Raw genomic sequence first — 25624 nt, forward strand, 5'->3', positions numbered from 1 at the left:
TCAAATTAAAAAGAAAAAAATAAATTAATGAACGGGTGAGATCTGAGCCGTGACAATATAATGCTCCATCTTAAAAGACTATAAACTATGACGTATAAAACTAACTGGTTTATGCTACCAACATGTGATGGATTTTTGTTGTTCCAGCAAAAATGGAACAAAATGTTCTTCTGTCTGCAGGCACACTACGGTAGTCTAGAAGTTCTGAACAAACATGAGAAATTCCACCACTACAGCTGTATGAAACTTATGTTTCCACTTCACAAATAATAACTTGGCTTTTTTCTGAATTAGATTTCTTTTTTTAATTCTGTTTTTGAATTTCCCCCCCTTGAAGTATCATGCTGAATTGCAAATTCAAAAATCTTCCCATGCCAAAAAAAACCAAAAAGAAGATAATTTAACTTTCCAGTTTTACATGTGTGTGAAAGTTTCTACATTTCACACTGAATACGTTTTAGCATTCAGCCCAGATTTGGCACTGTGTGAAACTCATCTGAAATGGTCAAAGTGAAAAACAAGTGCTTTATGATAAGTGCTCCATTTTCATTACGCATAATGGATACTTTTTCCAAAAGTGTGTATCTTGGCAAATGTATTTTCTGCCTCAATTCTCCAACCCCAGGAGACCATTTTCAGATTCAAAATTAAGTGCACAGCAAGTTGCTGCTTTATTTCTGAGCAGTTTCTCATTTAGTCAACAATATCCTCGGCTGTTATATGTTGAAAATATGCAAACTTTTCAAGCTTTAAACACTTCCATAGCGAATATTTCTTATCCAGGTCATCTGAAAGATTTATGAAAGTAGGTTAAATTTAGCTTTTATTTCCAACGTTCCATACAGCTCTTACTAGAATATCAGCTATAGCCATCATTTTGGATTTGTTCCTTTGGAAACAGATTAGATGTATTTAACTCTACCTCCTGACTGAGAAAATATCTCACAGTTAAGCTTAACTGAGCACGTGCTTAAGAAAAAAGTCATTCAGTTTTCCAGGCTAGATGGCAGCATTCATTGCTGAGGTGGCTAAGCACACTGCTCTGCAGAGCTAAGACAAGATCATAATAATCCCACTCCACTCATTTCTACAAGAAATTACAATTTAAAGCTCTGTCTGGCAGAAGTGAAAGTCTGCCTTCCTAGGGCAATGCTAAAAATATAGCCCCGTTTCAATTTACCTTATTGACATCCATTCGCAACTTCTCATTGTTGGCACTGGCAGCTTTTTCTGCCGCTTTCTTTTGACGCTGAGGTCCCCTGCCAAAGAAGATGTAGTTGACCAATGCATACTCCAGCAGAGCCATGAAAACGAAGACAAAACATCCCATGAGGTACATGTCAATGGCTTTCACATATGGAATTTTGGGAAGAGTCTCTCGAAGATGGGTGTTAATTGTTGTCATTGTGAGCACAGTTGTGATTCCTGGAAAAAGGAATTGACAAGTCTATTGGTTGAATTAATTTTAATCTTCTAGCATAATAGCTCATACTATTGAAATGCTAGAGCTGAAAAATTCTAGGAAATTTTTTTTCCTGGTGGAAAAAAACCCACCCCCAACCTCTGTCCATATTCCTTATCTTTGTCTTTATTTTTTTGTACAGCAAGGAAAATTACACCTGTAATAAACTGCGTTCAATCAAACAAACAGTATTTGGATTCTATAAGTATGTTTTTAACCAGCTAAACTGTAACCTTCTCTAACGAGTCTCAGTTATAAATTACCAGCCTAGACTCACTGTTATCTTGCTTTCCTCCAGCATTTTCAGGATGTCTGCAGCCTTGAATTCTTATGGGAGAATGTTACACAGAAAGGCCTGGTAAAACTCAGATAGTATTCTATAAAGTTAAAATGTCAAATTCTCAATTGTATCTTTTATGGTGTTTTACTTATTTTATCTATATGAGAGCTGTACTGGCAGAAATCAGTCTGATTTATACAAAATTAGGCAATAGATACTCATATTTATTTTTGTAACTTGCTTGGATCTTCTGATGAGGGGCACAGTATAAACAAACACACATGGGATTAGTGATGAGATATAAGAGTACTCTAGAGATTAATTAGGGAAATTATTTTGCTTTCCGAATGTAAGGTAACAGTAAAGAAAAAAGCCCTCAGCTTAAGGAGAAGTTAGCTATACAACCCTAGTAAAACTTTATTTAATTCATACCTGAAAGGAAAAGCAATTTATAATCCATAACACAGTGCTGAATGTGTATTCTGGAATGCCATGGGCAAAAGCAACTAAATGCATTCTCTTTGGAGAAAAACAAGCAGTAAAACAACAACAGAAAATGTTGCAATAATTAGGCTAATTCTGGTTACAATGATTATACAGTTAGCTAATTCAGACATGAAATCACTTTATTTTTTATCTAAATTGTGATGATTTAAATGCTGATTCAAATAATACAAAGCTTAACAAGCCAGATATAAAAAGATCTAACAGATTTATTTTTCAAATCATGCACTATCCACTAAGCCAGAAGCAAGAAAAGGCATTCAGCTAATGCACACTGCATGAAATGTGTAAAAATGCCTACCTAAAGCAACTCTTGCAGCTGAAGCGTCATAATTAATCCAGAAGGAAACCCAGGACAGGATAGTGATCAGAATAGAAGGCATGTAGGTCTGCAGAATGAAGTAACCAATGTTTCTCTTAAGTTTAAAGCTGAGAGACAGCCTTGGGTAGGCACCTAAAAAAGAATATTTGGTATGGCCATAATTTACTTGTATAAAGCCTGAAAATATTTTTCTCTCATTCTGATTTTAATGTTTCATGCAATAGTGTACACGCAGAGTTGAAAGATCCAGGATAATCAGCTCCACATTTTTTAGCAAGAATTGGGGTTAAATAATCTTTTATTCTAAGGGTACAAGGATGCTCTAGGTGCATATCAGTTGGTAATCATAGTATTCAACAATCAACAGCCAAAATACATTTCAGAGCATCAAAGCATAGAAATGCTTCTTCCCTGACAAGCTGTGGTATGCCTACTTCAGTGTGACCCTTATTCTAACCTCCCTAAGCAATGCAACACTTGCCCTTTGTCACTGGAGACCAGAAATATTCTGGTGTATGAAACACTTGTTGAAATGGGTGCCTAGAGATCACTATTCAAGTCCCATTTCTGCTTGGTTTTGAGGAATTTGGGATGCACACTCCTTCTATACTCCCTCCAAAGATGATTTCTATCCATATCTAGAAAGTGAGTTTTGAAGATTTTTTTTTTTAACACCTAGCAGCTTTCTCAAGTAGGTAGAGAACATCATGTGGTAATAGCCCAACCCAACTCTTGTCTCTTTTGAATGACTTAATATGCCATTGAAATGTTCTTGTTTTGTTTTTTATTTTATGAAATCTAATCATATTTTCTACTCCTCCTCACAAAGCATCTTCTCAGCCTTAAGAAACTCATATGCTTGCTAGCATAGGCTAAACTACAAATCCTGTGGAACAAGGATTTTAAGCGTTTTACAGTGAAGACAAAGTAATTCGTCTAATACATCCACAGCTTGGCACAAGGAAATCTAGAAATAGTGACGGAAAGGTTCCTAAATTTCCTACAGGCTGGGTTACTTCTTTTTGGTCTAGGACGCTGAGGTGTATAAGTGGCTTAATCTGTTTTCATAGGAAAACAGAAAATACAGCTTATTTGACTGAGCCTTAACATGACAGAATACTGTATCCTCTTTGTATGTTAGTGAGTGATGCTTTATACACTTTGAAAGCTGTAATAAAACCTTCTCCTTTCGAAATTCACAGTTGCTGCTCTAATTTATTCCTGTTTCTAAAATTTTTGCTCAGATCCTGAATGGCATGTTGAGAATTAACCCATTTCTGAAAGTCTTCCCAGTGAATTCCCCTTTTAGCTTCCCCTCCACAAACCTGTAGAGAAAACAACATTCTTGGTGATAAGCTTGTAGTCTACAATGGAGAACTGTGGCAGTTCAATCTTTGTCACTCCTGTGACTGCATTATCACCCCCACGCCAGTAAAATTCAATATCATCTGTTGTATAGCCATCTATAAAAACAGGAGTAAACAGTTAACATACACATCTCTTCTGACATCATGGAGAACAGTCCAGAGAATTAATTCAGAAAATAACTTCAGATATATTTCTAAAACTAAACTGTTAATAACATAATAGGCATAAAGATAGAGACAGACAGAGGTAATTCTAACGTAATTTAAAACGGCAGTCCTAGGTGTATTTTAATCTTTGGTTTTTTAAAGATATATTATTTCAATATGCTAATAACGCAAACCTTTAAAAACAAATTAAAACTACACACATCCCATATATAGATAGTAACTGTACATTCAGCTTAAGGTAACTTCTGATCCCAAGGCTGGATAAAACGGTGTGGGTTTGCTGTAATTTCAGTCCCTGGGCTGAAACATCAGCACTGCTAACAGAAACATGAGCGGGTCACCAGGCGAGGCCTGGAAGAGATGCTTTTCTGTCTTGTGTACCATGATCAGCATAGGAATAGGACACAGAGTAATATGGCCAAGAGAGAATTTCAGCGTACAGTTATCTCCTGATATTTCCTCTGTATGCTAAGTAGTTTATAATCTGACTACAGATGAAAAGGACAAACTCTAGTTCAAACCCATTTAGATTTGACTTGTAAAAACAGCATCATTCTTTTGCTGAAAATGGCTTGAATGCAATAAAAGACAGCCCCATTCAGTGAGGCCCTTGTAAGAAGCAACTGTAGCAGATGCAACAGCCATCACTCTGGTTGGCAAAAAAACAATCAAAGAAAAAAAATCCCACCACCCACCCAAAAACCCCAGAAGACAGCACACGCTCACACAGTCATAAAACATATGCATGAAATTTGAATCTGGGTTCGCCAAATGGCAGCTGAGCTAACTTGCATACTCCAGAGTTGGTATACAGAAGTCATCAGTAGACATCAGAAATAAATCTGCTACAAAGCCAGGAGATAAGATATTCATGAAGGTTTGTAGACTTTTAAAGGTTTTTGTTGTTGAAAATTGAAAAGAAAGAGAACAACTCAGAGGTAGAATGACGACTATGACCTTTTGGGAAACTGACATAATAAAATGATATATATTTGACCTTGATTTTAAGTTCTCACGCACAGACAAAGCACAAAATTATATAATAAACACCATTTTAGAGTGTTCAAATAGCACTTAATTTCAACGTATAATTTAGATTATTGTGATAACCTAGAAACGATAAAACTATTTCCACGCATTTTTGAAAATCCAAGTATAATCCAAGTGCACAGCAGTAGCAGAAGGCAAGCAAGTTTGAAGATATGAACCAATAAACTGTAAAAACACTGAAACAACCATAAAAACCTATCCAACATACAGCAAGTTCTAATGTATTTTGATAGTTACATTCTTACAGCATATTGACAGCAATTCCATTTTTTGGAATTTTTTCATGGGGCTAGCAGCAAATCTAGAGTAGTTTGAGGGCAGAAAATGGGCAACTAATTTCAGGAATCAGAGCCATCTCATTCGTATAGGACAGATTTTGAACAGCTCGTCAACATCAAGAGTTCAAGATGGAACCTGCTCTTCTCTGAAAGTTGCTGACATTGACAGCAAAACTGATGAGAGAATAGATTTTTTAAATTTTTGTGAAATAAGTTCTTCCTTAATCTTTCCATTTACCCAAAAGTTCACTAGCTTTAGCTGATGACATCAACCAAAGAAAAAAGAGGCTTGTATCTTCTAACTGTATCTTTAACAGTTAAGGGAGAAAAAGCTCTACAGTGTGGAACATGATATGCTTTTCACATACCCAGAACTCCTTAAGAATCACATCAGCAAACAGCTTACATCAATGGTCACTGATTTGTTTCCCCTCATACTTTCTCTCGTTTCACCAAGAGGAGAATTATCAAAGGAATAACTGAACGTAATCTGGACTAGTGACTTCTCATAATATTTAGCCTCCCTCCTCTGTTTGGACAGTGTAATCAAACAAATTGGCTAAATTCCTCTTTGCTGAATTTTTGTGAAACAAAGAATCTCATAGATATCATAATCTTTGCATTTATTGTATGTTACTTGTTCAGAGTCTAAAACATGAGAGGTCTGAAAAGGAGCCAAGATTACTGCTGTCTGTCAGTAGAAGGCCTACCCTCTGTAATCAAACAAGCATTAACCGCGACCCCACAATCATACCGATGCTTCTTACGCACTTTGTGATACAACAAAATAGGCTGAAATCTGTATTTTTAATCATCGGAACTCATCAGCTTTGAAGTTGTCTCATGAAGATCAACAGGTGATGGAACTTTCCTTTTCGCTTACTGAAACTTTGCATAGGAAAACCTTTAGCACCCCACATAGAATTGTCTCAGATGAAATTTACAGCATGAAATAGTTGCACGTTCACCACGAGGTGCTGTATTTAGAGGTAAGAATAGTTTTAGCACAATTTCCAATGGCTAAGCAAGGCAACCTTAGTTCAGCCAACACTGTTGTTAGAACTGATTTTGAATTGTTCTGTAGTATCAATTAAATTATTTCAAAAGAGTCAAATTACAGCCTTACCCAGGAGATTGGAATTGTTTTGCTTTCACGAGGAACTAATGTATTTTGCTGCTTAATTATGATTTTCTGAGACTGCCTAATTATATGAGAGCCTCCCTCCCTCTCTCTCATTTCTTCAATTAACCTTGTTCTATTTCCTCCACAATATAAAGATAGCAAAAGGTACATGATGGAAGAGCATAATACTGCAAAAGTTTCTTTCCTTCCAAAATGAGCTGAAATACTGAGGCACTTCTAAGTATTGAACATTTTAAGAAAAGAGGAATACTTATACTTAGCTATGTAACTGAGATTACCATAGTTTCTGAACTAACAGGCTTGAGCTGTGAAATACAGCTTGAAAACCTTTGACAAGATACTGTAATTTTTAATTTAGCTCTTTTACATTCATTACTTCTTGTGGTAAAAGTTTATACAAAGTTCTGGCTCTGACACTGTTCCTGTAACACCTTGGTAACTCCTCTCCTCTTCCCTGGGTTGTGGGTGTGAATGCCTCATCCTGCCTGGCCCCGTCCTCTGGTTCTCCACCGGATACCTGTAAAAGCTGTATTCCAGCAAATGGACTTTGTTTTTGCAAATGGTTACTTACCACCTGAATCCTCTAATAACAAAAGCTGTTGTCATGTTCCCAAACACTGCATGGAAAGAAGGCTCTCTGCCCTTTCTGTGCTGTACAGAGGACCATTACACATGTTGGTGTACCCTCTCCCGATGGAGAAGCAGTTGTTTAACAGGAAGGGAAATTACTGTTAGCATGGGGGCACTGGCTGTTGACTAGTTGTTTCTATTCTCTGCAGGATACTAGATTTTAAGTACTGCTAGATCTGCTTCATTTGCTTTAAAAGGTACTTTTCCAGGAAGATCAATGGTACAAGGATGGAGGTCATTAACGATTGTGTTCATGGCAAGACAGGCCCACTTCAAGAAGACATTTAAAGGGAATACATTTGTTTCAGTATTTGTGTGAAGCACAAATCCTTCATTCAGTGCAGTAAGTTCTTTGGTCATTTTTCCAAGTGTTGCATGGTATGAGGAGTATGTGCAGATTCTGCAGAGCAGAAATTCATCAGGTTGTCATGATCTCCTTTACTTTTCTGGTCATCCCATTCATTTCATAACATGGAGAAGGAGAGAAAAGAATATTCTAGTTATCTGCAAATGAATGCTATTGTGTACTGCTAAAGTACCCAGATATACTTGGATATAGGTCTAATATCCGCAAAACATCTGCCAGAAGAGAGAATGGGCCTATTCACATCTCTAGTGGATGTTTTACAAATATTAAAGTCCAATTACTTGTGGCTATAATAAACTCCATCTGCAGGTATTTGGGACTCAAAACAACTCTACTTACAAGTTAAAATTATTTAAAGACCAACCAATTTAAAATAGTAATAAGCAGTCTAGAAAGAATAATCTGTGGCTCTTGACAAGAAAAAGGCAGACTTAATGAATGTCAGCTCAATATTTCTAAATTATCAGATCACATCAGTAATGTAGAAAGTAAAGCATATTAACACCAAAAATGCTGCAAGTCATTTTTGCAAGAATCTGAGTTTAGCACAAAACACTATTTGATTTAGATGTAAAAGAACTGTTGTTTTACTATATATTAAATTGTATGTAGCACTGCTACCAGAACAGAGAACCTGATTGATTGCTTTTTCCTAAATCATTCATATATCATCAGCAGCATGATTTACTTCACATTCAGAAAGTTCAATTTCTCATTTCTGTCATGCATCACATATTGGCAGTCAAACAAATCAATACATTGTCCTCGTAATATGGCACCAACCCTGAGAGAAGCAAAGCATTCTCGACTCCCTTTAACATGGACAGGGAGTTTATCATTGACTGCACTTCAAGGAATGACAGATGATGAAGCACTGTAGAAGAAAAATAAACAACTAGTAGAACATAAAATAAAAACATCTTCATACAGAAACTACAGAAACACCTATTTTTTTCCAGTCTATTTAAGAGAAGTCAAAATTCAGAAATTCTTTAAATACAAACCACCTAAAATGAAAGCTGTAGCATTATTGGCTGCACATGAGAGTACTAAGACTCAGAACAGTTATCAGAAACACCACACAATGGAAAAAAAAGAAGCCAACTTTTCTAAAAAACTCAGGATTTATGAGCAGGATTCACTGCCTCACAATGCTTTTGTTTGTACATGACAGCTGGGCTATATTTTAGGTTGATATGTAGATACACATACACATCTACAGTGTGCACACTCTGTAGGAATTCAAGTGGTCCGTATTACTAATACTATGGTCGCACCTGGAGACTAAAGGAAAGGCATTTGTTGATTTGTCACAAAAAATAATGACGTAAACATGCAAAACAGTGAAAATGTGGCTAAAACATAGAGTGGATTCTGAGGCCATCTAATAACCTCACTCTGCTCTGAACCATCAGCTGATAACAGATCATTGAACACTTTCAGTAGAAATATCTATGCATTTTATTTATTTTTTAATATATAACCACCAATTTCTCCTTTTTCAAGAATTTCTTCAGCATTTTTGCATTTGCAAAGAGCAAACAAAAAAATTACTTATAAAATCACAAGTAACACGCAAAGTATATTTTGAAATTCCAAAACCCTTCAGAACACTCAAACTTGGTTCACTGCATCACTTCATTCTTCACCATCCACTTATTCATTCAACACATAGCCGGAAATAATAAGTTCGAAGTGTTTCTTTGAATTTGCAAAGATCTTCAATGCTGAGGAGAATACAAGTTACTGCACGCTGAAATCAATGGGGTGATACAAAGGGAGAAGGAAAGTCAGAGTTTGGGTATTGTTGAACACATTTGGCATCAGAGAAACTGGAAAAAGCACATCGTACTTGTTTCTCTCGCCTCTTTCTCCCCCCCCCCCCCCCCAAATTCTGTCTTACTGCATAAAACATTAAAATTCTTTTTACATTTCACTTCAAAGACTTTTTCCCCCTAAGACTCTGAGTATTTGGATACAAAAGAGGATGTGCAATTTTCTGACTACAGTGAAACTCAATTGATTTTTAGATTAAATTGGTAACATTCTCAAAAAACAATCTTCAAATGGTTCCTTACTGGAGAGAGTGGGGTGGGGAGAAGAAAGAAGGGAAGAAGGAAATGTGACTCCATAATTACCGTAGGACAGTATACAGCTATTAAAAAAAGGTGTTTTGATGGACAAGTGAAATTATAAAATTGATTCCAGGGCTCAGAGTAGGCTTTTCATGGCGTTAGCAGAACCAAGTTTGATTTTCATGTAGGCACTTCAGGCTGATTTTTGCTTACGGTAAGCCTGGTAACTTACAGAATAGGTGTCCTGGCGCAACCCATTAAATGTTATTGCTGGTATTTTCCCTAACGATTTCAATGAAAATAATTTGTACAATAAGGGCACTTGCTGCAAAGTGCTTTCATAAGTAAATTTCCACTGTTACAATACTTCTAGGAAAAGAAAGAGAGATCAGAAACAGACAGGGATAACTGTATCAGCGCAACAATATTCAAAAACCTTCTAGCTCCTAGAACTTGGCAATTTCTTGCAATATTTCTGCTTCCCTAAGCTCAGTTAGCCTCACCAGTACAAATAATCTAAAAAATTACATGTCTGATTTCCGTAGGCAAACAAATACTGTTAGATAACCATACACATTTTATACAGTACCAAGAAACATGCAATCCCATAGCTCTGCCACAGTTTATACTATCTAACCCACTCACTTCATTTAGCAGAGGACCTCTTCTGAGGATAAGGTTGACAACGCTATGTCAGTTTTGTGTATTGATTTAAGTCTGGATCATCTTTGAAGGGGATTTTAGTGTAGCATGGATGATGTTAAGAAAACGTTATGTGCAGAAAACATAGGTGGTGACAGTTGCTGATATAAAGGCAGCGCTAAACATACTTATTTCTCGCTTCCACTAACAGTAAAATTAGAAAGAAAAAAATGCTTCAATCTGTAAATTTCAAAAAGCAGATTAATATACATTACAATTCTGCAGTAAAGTTTATTAACTCCCTATTAAACATATCACACCACAAAGGAGTTCCTGAACACACAAGTAACCATAACAAACATGACAAATCTGCTTTATATGTAAGAGTCTTTTTAATGAGAGGGGGAAAAAAAAAAACCTTAGTTTAATTTTTAATTAAAAGTAGACTATGGTAGAATACTGGGAAGCCGAATATTAAGAAGCCCAGGTTAATGTTCTATTTTCTTGAAGCTCAGTTTGATTATCAGCTATACAGAAGAACCAAGAAATTTACTTTCACTTCTCGTAAGAGTAGATCTTCAAAGACACAGTAGAAAATTGCAATATATAACTGTGAGGATGATATCAATTGTTGCTGAGGAAAGCAACATTTAGGAAGAAATAACAAATTGCTATTTAAATGTGAACTGCAGCTGATGTAAATATGAATTGATGTATTCATTTTAATCATAAGTGATCTATTTCAAAGCCATTAAATCACAAAATGAACAGAACTTAAGTGAAAATAACCATTTTGAAAAGACGAGTGCAATCAGGTATAAGCAGAAAATGGGCTTTTTTCCAGAGTAATCTACAAAGTGAAAACAAAGTATTTACTATGTTTCAAGACTTAAGAAAATGTTACTGCATCGTTCATAATTATTTTCTTCCACACTCAAGTCAATGAAATAATGTCGAAGTTAAATAAAAAGAATAAATATCTTCAATACCACGCTTTGGCATCAAAAATTGCTTACGGAAAAACATTTGTTTCACCGAGCTCATGAGATTTAACCTTAATAAGAAACTAAGCTCATCCCCCAGGAAGCTGAACTGTGGTATACACGTTGAAGGAGTAACTCAGAATGCCAAGACACTACTCAAGGCCTACTGGAATCTTCCACCATATCCAAAAAACTCCAGTGTAAAAAGGATGATAATTAATTGCACATATTTAATACACAGGGCTCAAAATTTTCACCTGAACAAAATACACAGTTAATGAATCTGAATCTCTTAAGTATTAATTGGATTATTATATAAAATCCATAAAGAGGTGGACAGAAGCTCTGTTTGACTGTGATACTTCCAGCAGATTTACGCAGTGTTCTGTTAACTTATTTCTTAAGGGACTCAATAATTAAACATGTACAGTATATAAAAAAAATCAACTTTATAGTTCTTTTAAAAGATCTACGGTACGTTTTTTGCATAAGCAGCCCATACCAATTGCATAATCTGATTGAGCATAGTGAGGGCAAAATCACCCATGAGAAGTCAGAGTTGTTTTGAATGAGTGGAAGGAAGCCACAAATACCTGAGGCAGTAAATACCATCATTCTGCTCCTACACTATTCTCCTGGCCTTCTTGTTCTGTTGACAGTATGTTTCCTCAACGAAAGCAATATTGAAGACCTGCCAGTTTCTTGAACCTAATCAGCCTCTTTCAGCCTCTGCCTCGTCTTCACTCAGCAAGTTTCCTGTGCCATGCTTGCACCTATCTGAGCAAATTAATTTGGCGGTATCTAACTTGCAGATTTGAGGAAATACCTGTATTAATAAGGACATACTTGCAAAATAGCTAAAAATGGAATAGATTTTGCATGGGTAGTCTCATCAAGCAAAGAGTCAAATATGAAATCTCTTATGTGTTTTTAAATGAGGCATATGTATAAGTAATGATTCAATTCGAAAGTACTGTTATCGTTTTGCACAATAGTAAAGATCCAACTTAGGTGAAGAGGGAACAATTTTTTGTACTTTGATGCAAATATACGCTGAATTTCTGAACTGTATTCCAAAAAGATAGTTTTGAAGATTGATGGAAATGCCCTAAGCCCCAACTTTTTGCACAAAACTGAAGACTCTTCCTGATGTTTGAAAACAGTTATTAGCAACTGTCTTCTACTCTTAAGTAGGCCATGTTTCCAGGAACAGAACTTTTATAGTAAAACGTACATCCACACTGAATGGGTGTAAATGACAAATTATTTTCTCCTCCCATGCTTTATTAAGGACAAAGATCATGTGGGGAAAACATATGCTTACATTTGCACCCTACCATCTATTTCATCATTGCAACCTGCACTTATCCTCATGTTTTGAGCTGATCCCTACACTTTTATCTCATTTGACTATGTTAACTTGAAATTTATGCAGAGAAAAATTGGTGTCCAAAACAATTACATATGCTCTGGAAATGATGAAGGGCCTTAGACACTGAATATTATTTTCTAATAGGTAAATAAAGCTCCCGATTTTCTTAAGAGAAAACTTCATTGAAAGGCTGTATATGTTGGACATTTGCCCTTTTATCTGATTTAAGAGCTGGTCTTCTCAAAACTGGAAACAGAAGTGAGGGGTATATCCAAACAAATTAATCAGTAAAGCATCATCTACATAAGCTCAATTTTTAATACTTTACAACATTTGGTCTTACATATCTAAGATTCCCACAGCCCACTATCAGCCTACATTCTGAATGCTGATGTACATTAAAAAAACGAGAGAAAAAATGAACAACATCTGGCAACCTTAACATTATTTATAAAACCGTATTAATACTCCACTCTGCTTAATTATTCCATAGCTGTATTAAAAATCCAAGGCCACAAAGAGAAAAATGTAATTTGTAGAAGAAAGCCCTGCTGTCTGGTGCCTGTGCCATTTGTTCAATTTAGAAAAATATTTATTCATTAAGATACGTTAGGTTGCAAGGCTGTGTGAGGCAATGTTCTGGAATATTATTCTGTCTTTACCTGCAGTATTCAGGCCATCATAGTATCGAAAACACTGTAAAAGATCTGGTTATGAAAGAATAGGAACATCGCTCTCATTAACTGTCCAACAACAATATGCTAAAATACTGATAAGATAAATACTGATAAGAGCTAGGTATCATTAGAACATTAAAAACATACGTGTATTTACACAAGTAGAATTAAGGTTGGTGTTGGACACCTAACTGAGCTTGCAAAAATTAATTTTCTTTTAGTAATGAGTTAGTTATAATGAATACTCTTTCTGAAGTCGTCCATATATAGATTTGGGAACTTTTTCTTAATATAGTATCCTATCTGGATAAGTCCTCTGTCTTCTAAAAGCTTTTTCAAGGTTAATTACATGTACCTTTGCTGTGGAGAACTATTTATGCAGTACCATGTGAATGAAGTTTATAGGAATATTAACTATAGACCCTGATCTTGTTAGAACTACATCAATATTTCCTCAAAATTGCAACAGACCTGTAACATTCCTAGACGTCCTTCACACAGCCTAGTTGGTATCAGAAACCACATTGCTGCGTTCTCAAAATATTTCAGTGGGAGCTGCCTGCCTCAAGGCTCAGAGGACTTCTCTGTAGGAAACTCTGTTGCGACACCTCTATCAGAAAAGACAGCGCAGGTTTGTTGGCAGTGTCCCAACAACTTTCCTAGGATGCTGAAAGAGCCGAGAATAAATTCTTTTGACATCCAGCCCTCCAGGTTGTAGAAATGGTGTACAAAGAACAGTTATTTGGCGGGTAACGAGATGCTAATGGTTGTGGATAGGTATGCACAAGGTAGCAGGAAGTGGAAGCGTTTTAACAGGAGATGGGACAAAGCCAAAGAAGGAGAAAGAAGTCTACTTCAGCTCTCTGCATTAAATTGCCACAGAAGACTGTAACCCTGAAGAACCCCAAACACGCCGTTAAGCAGCTACCTCCTGTGAAATCCGAGGCAGGTGCAACCTCCTTTCACATTTTCCTCACTAGAAGAGTTCATTGACTCTAGACCAGTTTAAAGTTTTGGCTTTTATGTACCACAAAGCCACGTTAAATCCTGCTCTATAGGCAATATCCTGTTTTACTTGGTATCCTGTATTCCCCTCTGGTTTGCACTGACGTTCCCAGGTACCATACCAAGAAGACTTAATCACAACATTTCACATTTCAGAAGTTTTTAAGTTAACAAAATCGTCTATAACTTTTCTAACATTCACTTTTTTTCTTAGTAGCAACTCCAGGCATTGCTCGAGGCTATGCCTATTTCTTGAAGTAGATGTGACTGAGACAAGATAATGCCAACCCTTAAAGGAACTTTTCCCCGCAAGTAGATTTTAACACACTCTGTTGACTTTTAGTCTGTTTTTCTCTAGCTCTTGTATCATAACTGTGTCAATATGCAAATATGTATTACATAAGGTTGCCTCTTGGGCTGGAAAAGCAGCATATCTGCATGTAAATGTTCATTAAAAAGAATCCAGTACAATATTTTAACATACATAAAAGGGAATCAGCCTCAAGTACAAAAGTTAAAGCACTACATCTTTATGCTGAGAGCCCCATGTGGACTGCACCTCTCTCATGCCTTTGAAATAAATACCCTTCTTCAAAAAAACTAAGAGAAAAACACATGAATAATACAATAATGTATAATACACAATGCAGCAACGGAAAATGCTATTATTAGTACTTCATAATCACTATATTTTTCTGACACTTACAACTGCACAGCTTTATTCTTGAAGGAATTATGACTCAAATTCTGTTCCAAACTACACAAAAAAATCAAGCACTTTGACAGTATTTTCACATGAGCCTACAGTATTCCATACCTGTGCTCGTGTGTTCCCTATTTAAACTGCCTTCTTCCCTGTACAGTGACATTCCTAGCATATCCTTACAACCCAAGGCTTATTTGCATCACATGTGTCAGTATCTACATTTCTATTCCTGTTTTCCAACTTTGTCCTTCCTTTGGAAAGTGTTATCCTGTATGTGTCTGTGGGATTCATGTATCACAAAATTATTATTTGCAGGGAACACATTGCTTCTGTGTAGAAGGAAGAAGCTGAAAGTACAGTGAGCTCTGTTACTGTAAACATGAAAACTGGCTTCCTTCCCTACCCTGTAGCATCCTTGGTCTCCAGCAGGTTGTCACGGCTCAGGAGCACATCAGTGCCACAGGTATTTAACAGCCACCTTGTCAACATGTTTATTAAGCCATTGTCCTACCTGTGGTGCTCCCAACTTTGTATAATATTTGAATTACTGCTGCAGTCTGTTTATGTTACAAGTACAGATATGCTATAGTATTTATTAGGAAATATTTTATTACTACTATTGTGTAAGACAACTATTTCTCCAAAGCTTAGAATGAAAAGCCTCTTATGTGGCAACGAATAAATGGGAATACGCAAAACATATCTTTGGAAGGCACTGAGTTGAAGATACTGATCTCTCTCATTAGAGTTTTACCATGTCATTTCATCACAAGTTAGAAGTGGGAACACTGAGAGCTGAACTGTTCCAAGTGGCTTTTAACAACCACTTTGACTTGGAACACCTCATGGACCTGTTAGACGAGTGGAAAGGCTGCAAACCCAATGTTTTCCTGGGCACAAGGTCTGTAATTACATCCAACTTGTATGCACAGTGGTGAAATGGCTAGGAAATACTTTATTATCTTCCCTCTACCAAGCACTCAGAGAAACACAGACTGAGTCTGATTCTTGCTTTGTAAAGTACCAAGAGTTATTGAAAGAAAAAATATTGCCGAGTCAAAAGGGAAGAAATAGGACTCTTTTTGTTCAAGGAAACCAAAAACCATGCTGGTCTGCAAACTCCTAAAAATAGAGCACTGTTTACTCTTCATTTTAATGGAACTGTCTTGCCATGAACAACAGTAAATGCTATACTAGTAAGTACCATAAACATAAATGCATGGGAACCTAAAGGAGAGGGTCATCCCCAACCCCAGAAAAAAACAAAGCACCCATATTCCTGTGGTCACAAGTGTAGTAAATACCAGAAGCCCAAGAGCAGGATGGCGAGGAGTGGCTCTCAGAGCGGATGCACGACTGAGCTTTAAGCTATACGCTCAACCTCTACACCTCCATATTCTCCCTGCAGCCTTACTGTACATATAGCTGGAGATCACTGATAAAAAAACTTCCAATATCAGAACCACAATGATAAAGTAGATCAACATCTGTAGAACACTTCCTAGGACAAAGCGGGGGAAAGGGCCCAATAATATTAAATGCTAAGTGGATGGTAATTTAACCATAACATTCCTTCCAAGGTTTTTTTTGTTTGTTTGGTTTGATTTTGGACAAAATCGTATACATAGTAGGCTGCCTGCCAGCTTAATTAGAATAAATAAAATAAAAATCTATGGTGCACTGATCAAACTGTTGTCCTCTTCACTAATCCAAATGTATTCATGACCCTGTTCATTATAACTATTTGACGCATCATTAAATAAGGAAAATAGCACCATATTGTTAACATTTTCTGTTGGATCATCAGCGCACTTGGAATAAGGTTGATAGTTGAAGATATGGAATTAACATAACACCAACATTTAAACAGCCTACTGGCAAACTAGCAAGCAATCCATTAAAAACCAGCAGAAAACAGGAAAAAAGAAATGGAGATTTTTTTCTGAAAACATACACAAAAATATGCTAAATTTCTTCTTAAATATCCAGATTTTGATATGTTTACCCACTCTAAATAGCAGAGTATGAATACATGGTCTAATGCATAAAACTATGCATATAAGCATACCCCTAGCTACAGACATTGTCTACATAACTTGAACATCAAGTATATCAAGAAAGTTCCCATATAAATAACAAAGAATCTCAGGAAAAATGAAAAATAGGAAATCACCAAACTGTCATATTTGTTGTACATGATAATGGCATAATTCCTGAGGACTTATATCTGAACTGCATATTCAGGCATGATCCCTTTTTTGAAAAAGAATTTTCACTGACTTTGAGAATAATCTTCTAAGTGTATGCTATTTTTCCATGAGCAGACATGTCAGAAGTCACACTTGTGTCATCTGTGTTCTGCAGAATTACCATATGTCAACATTTCAGAGTCACTGGTAACTCAGAAACTGCAGTAAGAATTTTTTTCTGAGAAAAGACAGCAATACAGTGTCAGATGCTCAGATGGTGTTGATTGTCAATAGAGTCATGAGGGTTTACACCTGCCAATAGACATTTTTCAGCCCAGAAAGGTGATCAGAAATAATGTCAAACTAACACTGGGTAACTGTTTTCTGTCGCTTTTACCATCATGGCAACACTAGACAGCATTAGAACCTTAATCATATGAGAAATGGCATTATCAAGGGAAAATTAATTCCAGTTTAGAAAGACTAGAAGTATTTTAGCACTTAAATTACAGGAAGGCAAAAATCAAATCAAATTTGAAAAAGACAAAAAAAAAAAAAAGTATTGCAATAAAGAAAGGCCCTCCTTAAAAAGGAAAATTAATTAGAAGCATATTAGGAAAAAACCAAGGGAAACAATTTTGCTTTCCAGCTGTCTGCCTTAACTTCGACTTTGGTAAACTATGAAGTGTTTAAGGCTCTATTATTACCTAAATCCAGTCGAAATATATATTTAAGGTATGTGCAAATTAATCCATAGTGTGTTCTGAAGTGCTAACTTGTGAATGGTCTAAAGCATAGAGAAAAACAATTTTCGAGAGCATACTTCCAAAATGTGTCTGCCTCATGAGAACAATGTTTCAGCTTAGTTCATTTTATAATATGTCTTTATACTATACTCTCTTTTTAAATCAGTTCTCAGCGTGGATGAAGTTGGGTTGGTTTTTTTTTTTTTTTTGAAGAAGAAGAAGGAAACACTTTACAGTTCTACCTGTACATTCCCTTGAGACAATTCTCTAACGCAGTTTTTAGCCAAATAAAGTCACTTGAGAAGACTGGGGGAAACCAAGAATGAGTTTTGTCTTACGAAGATTTCATGGATTGTAGCTACCGGCATTAATAAATTTTAAATTACTTCACAAATGATAAAACACCATATTAGGGGATAAGGAGTATGTCACCTACCAATTAAATGCAGCCATTTAATAGCACAAAGCAGCCTCACACAACAATTTACGGCATACAGTGAGGAATACAAAATCCAATTAAAATTTCAGGGGGAATTTAGCAGGGCAGAATTTAATTAGCAAAGATACAATTTTGCCAGGAGACTGTGGCTAACACCTGTTCTGAAGTGTAGAGTGACAAGGAATATGTAGTAACAAACGCTTAGGTCATAATTTATGTTATGTTTGCTAGACAGCTCTTCTACTCGCATTTAGATCCTTGTTTCCCTTAGACTGAAAGAAGCACTGCTTTCTCAGTTACCAGCACTGCTTACAGAAGTCTCTGACTAATTCCAAAAGCCTAAGCCAACCCAAGCAATACTGTTGGAACATTGAAATACACTTATTTTCATGTTTCTGCACACAGTTTAAATCCCGCTTATTAAGAACTTTTGTCTACTCTCTGTGAAAAGCTACAATGCTTCCTATAAGCTGTTGTGAGTGGCCACAGAGATACAACGGTTGTGCCTACACCACGTGGCAAGTGGGCAAGGAGGTGGTGGGAACCATCCTGAGGTCTTGTTCCCTTTGGAAGAAAACAAGGTCAAACAGGCAGGGCGGACAATCAGTGAATGATATTAGCTTTCTCACTGGGGTACAACTGGAATGTCCCATCTGAGAGGATGGTCAAGAGCACCTTCTCAGCAACGTATGAGAACCAAGAAGATTCAGTTCCATCGTATTTTTAGAGTTGACTTGATCTGAGACTTTCTTAAATTCTGCTATGTATCTTTTGCATGCCCAAAGTAGCAATGAGAACATTGATTTACTTAGAGGTATTAGAACACCTCCTGAAATACAGATTGCTAATTTTTTTAAGTGTTCCCAACAGTAGAAATCTTAACAACGAACTGAAACAAATCATGAACTGAATCATCACCATTTTCCTTTACACTCTTTTGGTATTTTTTACCTGCTTAAGAGAAAGTTGGTATTTTCTTTGATACGTATATAAAACACCCATGGAAACTTACCTTTCATTCACAATTCTAGAAGTGGTATCTTGCAAAGTCTAATAAGAGCATTTTCTACATCTGATAAGTTGTTACAGTTACCAATGTTGTGAATTAAAATTAAAATTCAGTTCTACTATCTTAAATGATTGCAGCTAATGTTTTTTCTCTAGATTCACTGGCACCTTCATTAGCATTAACAGCAAGTCACTGGACTACCTCACTGATGAAAAGATGGAATCACTGATTAAGCCATTCATTATATCCATCAGCATTATACTTATGAGTTAAAATCCTATCCTATTAATGACGAAAGGAAAGGAACAGATATCAGAAACACAGCATTAATGAACCCTACTGTTAGTAAATCCACATGTAGCTGCAGTACAGGACAAATAAAGCATCAAGATTAAAGCTTTGAGCTTTGATAATTACATAAATAATTTTGAAAACCTCGCTTAGAAATTCTGGCAATGTTTTTGTAAGTGGAAATGCAAAGAGTGTTTCAAAAATGTTCATCTTTGCCTCAAGGCTGTCCTTTGAACAACAGAAATACAGAACACCATTACTTCAATTCCCATTTAGCATTTTTAATTCAATATTGAAAATATAACTTTTCATCATAAAATGGTGTATATTCTGTATTTCTTAGAATCACTGCTATTGAAAGGAAAAGAAAATCCTGTGATTTGGGAAATTGTGAATTAAGTCCATATATTACTGATTCCCCAAATCAACTGCTACAACTTAAGGCTTTAATATTAAAAAATAATAATATATATATACACATATAGAAAGATGAAAAAAAGAATTGAGAAATTATGTGATCAGTTCAGCTGTGTATGGTTGAACATGGCATTGCCAGATTACTAACCTCTCTTTTTTGGAAAAGTGGAAAGGGAGAAATATCTGGTGCTAGCTAACCTGTTGTTTTAACTAACATGTTCTCACTACACAGAATAGAAGGGCATGATCATACTGTATATCATGAGGAAGAGTAGAAGTGGTTAATCCTTCAACTGAAATGTACAAACTCCCACACATTAATTACGACAGTGAAAATTCAGTGAAAATCCATAGAAAAAGTTTCATAAGTATTCAGTGTACTGAGAAAACTTGAGGCCCTTTATATTCTTCTAGCAAGCAAAAGGATACTGAAGATATCAAACTATCTGGCTTTGCCTTATATGAATTTATGCAAAACGCATTATGGTCTGACATTTTAATGAGAAAAGGTGGATACAGTGTCAAAGTAGAGTAGGAATGACTACAGACAAGCCTGTCTATGGCAAATCTTTGCCCTACTCTCTACAATGTAACACTAATAATTTTCTTAACTGCTTTTCCTGGTGGCATAAATGGGGAGAAATAATGAAATAGGTTTTTGCAGAGGGGAGAAAGAACATGAACATGAACAGAGAAAAATGTTTAGAGTAACATATCTAGTTTGGCTGGAATACAAGCAATCATGGTATAGTTGATCTTGAGTAAAAACAAGAATGTTTTGGAAGTCCATCTCATAAAACCATCAAAACAATAGAAATTACTATCTCTTCTGTAGTGGGTTTATTAAATATATACCATTTATTTTGTAAACATGTTTGCTTTTGTAAAGTTGCTTTTACACTGGCAAGAAAGTCTCTGTGCTGTGTGAACATGACTTGTTTGTGCACTGTGGATCTTCTTCCCAACCCACTTCTCATCTAGAGCATTTGGTTACTCTAGTTCAGCTTTCACTCAGCAAGTGACATTAATTATCCACTGTAAAGTGGCTATGAGCTGTTAATTAAAGAAATGACTCAATGCCTCTGTGTGCATCTAGCATCAATTATGACCTGCAACTATAAAATCAGGTGTTTTAATGCTTCCCACAACAGCACTGCTTTTAAATCTCTGCAATATGTAGGAATCAACATTTTTAAGAGACTAAAACGTGACTCAAGACACCCTAAACGGCGCTTCTGTTCTAAAAGCTTGATTGCTAAGGAACTTCTGAAAAACGGGTGCTGTCTGAGGTGGTATCTCAAAAGCTCTGCGGGGTATAATCTTTGAAGCATAGTCTTTAGGACAATGCTTCTGTCCTAAAATCTTTGCACTTCCCAGCAGTCATAGTGAGAGCATATCTTCCATCTAAAATATACAAGCGATGAAGGAAGAACGAGTGAAGCACTGTCAGGTTTTGAGACAAGACAAGTATATAGCACTGGCAGTCCTTATTCTGAAAAACTCCTCTCTAGACTTACTTTCCATTTGTCTATTGCAGTTGCCCTCTTTTGCAAGTTGCAATTTTGAGTCCAAGTTTGCTCCAAATCTGTCTGACAAAAGAAACAATGAATAAAGAATTACAGCATAGGCTTGATTCTCCACTTTCCATTATTGCCTCGGCTCCCACAAGCCTATGTTATGCTGATCACTATTGCTATCCTTTCCACCGTGCTCCCACTCTGTAGCCAGGGGCATCACAAGTGCTACGATAGTAAAACAAGACTAAGATTACTATTGGCAACAGATACGAGAAATTCTAGTGTGTGCAACACACCAGTCTGTGCAATAGGAACATATGTAGGTGCCATGGAATAAACATGCTTCCAGTGCTCAGGCTGGGACTCACAGGCACATGAAATAATTTATACATTTCACTGTGTAATGATTGAAGCATATCTACAGATTGATACAGGCATAACCAGAGAGAAACATGTTTTATATATATATTTTTTTTTTTTTTTTAAAGTGAAAAGTAACTTCAAGGGGAAAAGTAAGAACATACTTACTCTTAACTTTCCTTTCATCTAAGTTCAATGAATATAAAATGAAAATTCCTGGAAAATTCTCTCATCTATTTCATCTTTCTTATTTTAATAATTATGTGTTTCTTACATGTTTTCTGTCATTGTTGAAGATGGCTGGTGTTGATGCTGCCTGACAGTGAACTTCTAATGTTTTTAATTGCATGTAGCAACAAAAGCAAAATGCTAAAACAATCTGTCAGCAGTTCACTTAGGCTGGTCAATTGTAAATAAACAGCAAATAAATGTTTCTGTGGGAACACAAAAGAACGTTTTGAGTCACTTACACATGGAGATCACTCTTGACTTGATTTAGATACAAAGCCTTTAAAGACAGCCATTCCACCTCTTCCGTTGATTTTCTGTACGTTAACTTTCATAAGTAAAAACTAGATTTCTGTATTAGCACACATACCATTTGCCTAGTACTGTAAGTAGGCAACTCATGGTTTAGAAGAAACAAAAATGCTACCTCATGCTAGTTTATATACATATATGTACTCTGCATGTCTTTAACACAGACCAATTTAAAGGACTTTAACTTACACAGAGTTTTTACCCATTAAGTATTCATTAATTCCTCTTGTTTTCTTAAGACATATAATGAGCTACATGAATACATTAAAGAATTTGCAATCACTGGGAAATCAACAGTCCCCCACTGTCACACCTCCCCCTGCCCCATCCTAATGATATACTTGAAAAAAACCCACAAACTCAATTCATAGAAAAGAGTACTAATTCCAACTGTTTCTTTTCAGCTTGGGAATAGCCACCACTAAGCCGCGTCAGCTGTTACTGAAGATTGGAGAAGTCCCACCTCATCGGCATTTAGAGAGCTTTGATCAATATGCAATGCTGAGAAGTAGCTAGTCACTTCAACACGTTATTTTTTCACATAATATTGTTCCTTCTTCCTCCCAATAATGAATCCCCTTAATAAGAAAAGGTTTATAACTGAAATACGGTAAAGCATCTGTAAGAAAATTGAAAAATGTGCAAGGAATATGCTTGCACACAGTACTTTGGCTTTATCCATCACATACTTATCAATACTATCAGATTTAAGCGATAAAAAAATTGATTGATTCACGATGCAACTGTGCTGATCAGTACTCTCTTCCTTTTGGCTTTACTCCTGTGACTCTTAACATCTGTGGCTTTCACACAGCGAAGAAGCCAGCTATACCAAATTTAGCCTCTCTCTGAAATCATATTGAAGTATCCCTGATCTCAGGTAAATATGCTTCGTGCATTCCACATCCATTTTATATTTTACTCAGTAAAAAGTAGGTAATAGCATAATCTCATCATTTAAATTTGTAAACCAGTCTTGAACAGAAAACCTCACACAGTATCTTATCTCCTCTATATCTTTAGTCCTGAATTGTTCTGACCTCTCACCTTTGCTGTCAGGGTTTACACCACAGTAAAACCAAAATAAAACAAAACAAATGAAAAAACCCCAAACAAAACCCCAAAGCCTCAGCAAACACCTCTCGAACCCATCCTACAAACCAGATGAAAGCCCTGGCTGGTTGCGAAGATGACAAAATAATTGCAGCATCCAAACCAGCATCACCTTATTGCCAAGTTTTGCTGAAAACGCTGACCAGAGACTTCCTCACCGAAACATTACAGATCCTCCCGGCTCCTTCAGCTCTGCTGCTATTAATAACATGTGCAGCAGGGCTTATTCTGCTGTTTTGGGGGGTTTTTTGCAGCTTTTTAAAAGTTCTACAAAGGAACGTCTGTTTCCTGTGACAAACTTTTATTCTCATAATAGATACTCTACAGTTTTAAAAGAAAACACATAAAATTTCACATCCCTGTTGAAGATTGGTTGTGACATAAAAGCAACATTTTTTTCTCCCTACTGCGCTCACATTCTTATGCGTAAATGCCCTCAATATTCAAAGTGTTTCGTTTTAGTCGATGTCAACTTCCTCTACAGCAAAAAATAAAACGCACCAGTTGAACCATTTCAGATAGAAGGAGGCTGGCTTGAGTGTTTCTGAAAATTACACTCTCTTAACAAGCAAAATTCAAAGTATTTCTCTGTTTTGTAAGAGGAAAAAAAAAAGAAAAGGAGACTTATACAGACAAAGAAATAGAGAAAGAGGACCAAATCAGGAATTCATGCATGTGTTACATAAATGCAATCAGGCGAAGTGCATTTAATCTCCTGGATTTCAAGATACCTGCTCTGTTTTTCAAATCTTGTTGATATTGAAAATCTCTTGATTACCTGAAATAATTTACTTTCCTTGAAAATACATAGATAAATGATACCGAATTCCTCTTTTTTTTATGTTATATGTGATTACTGATAGGCTATGAAAAATATTTTTTAAGTAAGTGTATCAAAAATATAATGTAATCTGTTAATTGTGTTCAAGCAGGACAGACGGCGTATAGCTAATAACCTTAAGGAAGCGACAAATCAGATTAGCGTACTCTACATACTGCCTAATGCTGTCAATTTCTGCTTGCAATCTGTAAGAAAGGCAGGAAACAATCATTGGAAAATCAACGTCTAACAGACTATAGTATTATCTTATTACGTGGTTTGCACTAATGGGGCCAATCTGTATATGGTGTGCTTTCTCTTGGGGAACCATTAGATGCGTGAACCATAAAATGCTATGTGGAAGAAGAGGAAAAGCTTTACGAAAACAGCTTTATATAAAGAGGTAATTAGACATAAAGGGCATAATGCTGATAGCAATTATTGCTTATAACCTGAAAATACAATGGACTTCAGTGTTACTCCACAGCAGTATTCTTCTCTGTTAGAAGCTATATTATATTTCACTTACACTTCTCCTACTATGACCAGCTCCTTCCTAACACCCTATACTACTAACAACCAAATCATTTAGATTTACAACAGCTTCAACTCTTACAGTGGGTTTGTTAGCCAGAGAAACATTAATACAGTTGAAAAAGATGTCACCACAGGTCACAGAAGTGACCAAATTAGTAGTAAATGTAGAATTAGAAGTCTGTTTCCCAGTTTGGTGCTATCCCACACCAGATGCTCACCCTTACAGAGACACAACTCTCATAATGAGTTTTCTTTGAGAGGTACAAGATTTTGTCAACCTGGTAACAAAAATTAGTGACCTGATCCATAAAAAGAAATGCATCTTCTTTTACACCTTACAGCAGCACTCATTAAATGGAAACTTTCATCAGGTACAGTCTCCAGGGGCTGGTGCCAGTGTGCGCCGCTTGGAAGTGGGTTACATACCTGAGACATTTGACATTTCCTGCTCCTTTTCCTTGTAACAACTGTACTCACATATCAACTAGCGTTTAGTCACCAGTTTCATCTACAAGACACAAATTTAGCCAAAGCAATACCACTCATACTAGTATGGCATGATGTCACCAGGTTGGCTTTTAATCCAGGAACCACACAGGAGCGAGCTGCAAAGG

At 36.2% G+C, this 25624-nt stretch overlaps 1 protein-coding gene across 3 annotated transcripts in view; it reads right to left on the bottom strand.

The window, feature by feature from the left end:
- GABRB2 (gamma-aminobutyric acid type A receptor subunit beta2) overlaps positions 1-25624 on the bottom strand; it is a 163278-nt gene that overhangs the window by 18582 nt on the left and 119072 nt on the right. For 2 of the 3 annotated variants that reach the window (XM_059825227.1, XM_059825225.1), the window contains exons 6-8: positions 3894-4031; positions 2548-2700; positions 1181-1425 (exon numbers count right to left, since the gene is read on the bottom strand). In XM_059825227.1, the coding sequence (XP_059681210.1) occupies positions 1181-1425; positions 2548-2700; positions 3894-4031 (536 nt within the window). Of the gene's footprint in view, positions 1-1176; positions 1426-2547; positions 2701-3893; positions 4032-25624 lie in introns of all 3 variants that reach the window. The other variant, XM_059825226.1, reaches the window with a different exon arrangement.

The sequence above is a fragment of the Gavia stellata genome, chromosome 16 (genome assembly GCF_030936135.1).
Source record: "Gavia stellata isolate bGavSte3 chromosome 16, bGavSte3.hap2, whole genome shotgun sequence".
Taxonomy (NCBI): Eukaryota; Metazoa; Chordata; class Aves; order Gaviiformes; family Gaviidae; genus Gavia; species Gavia stellata.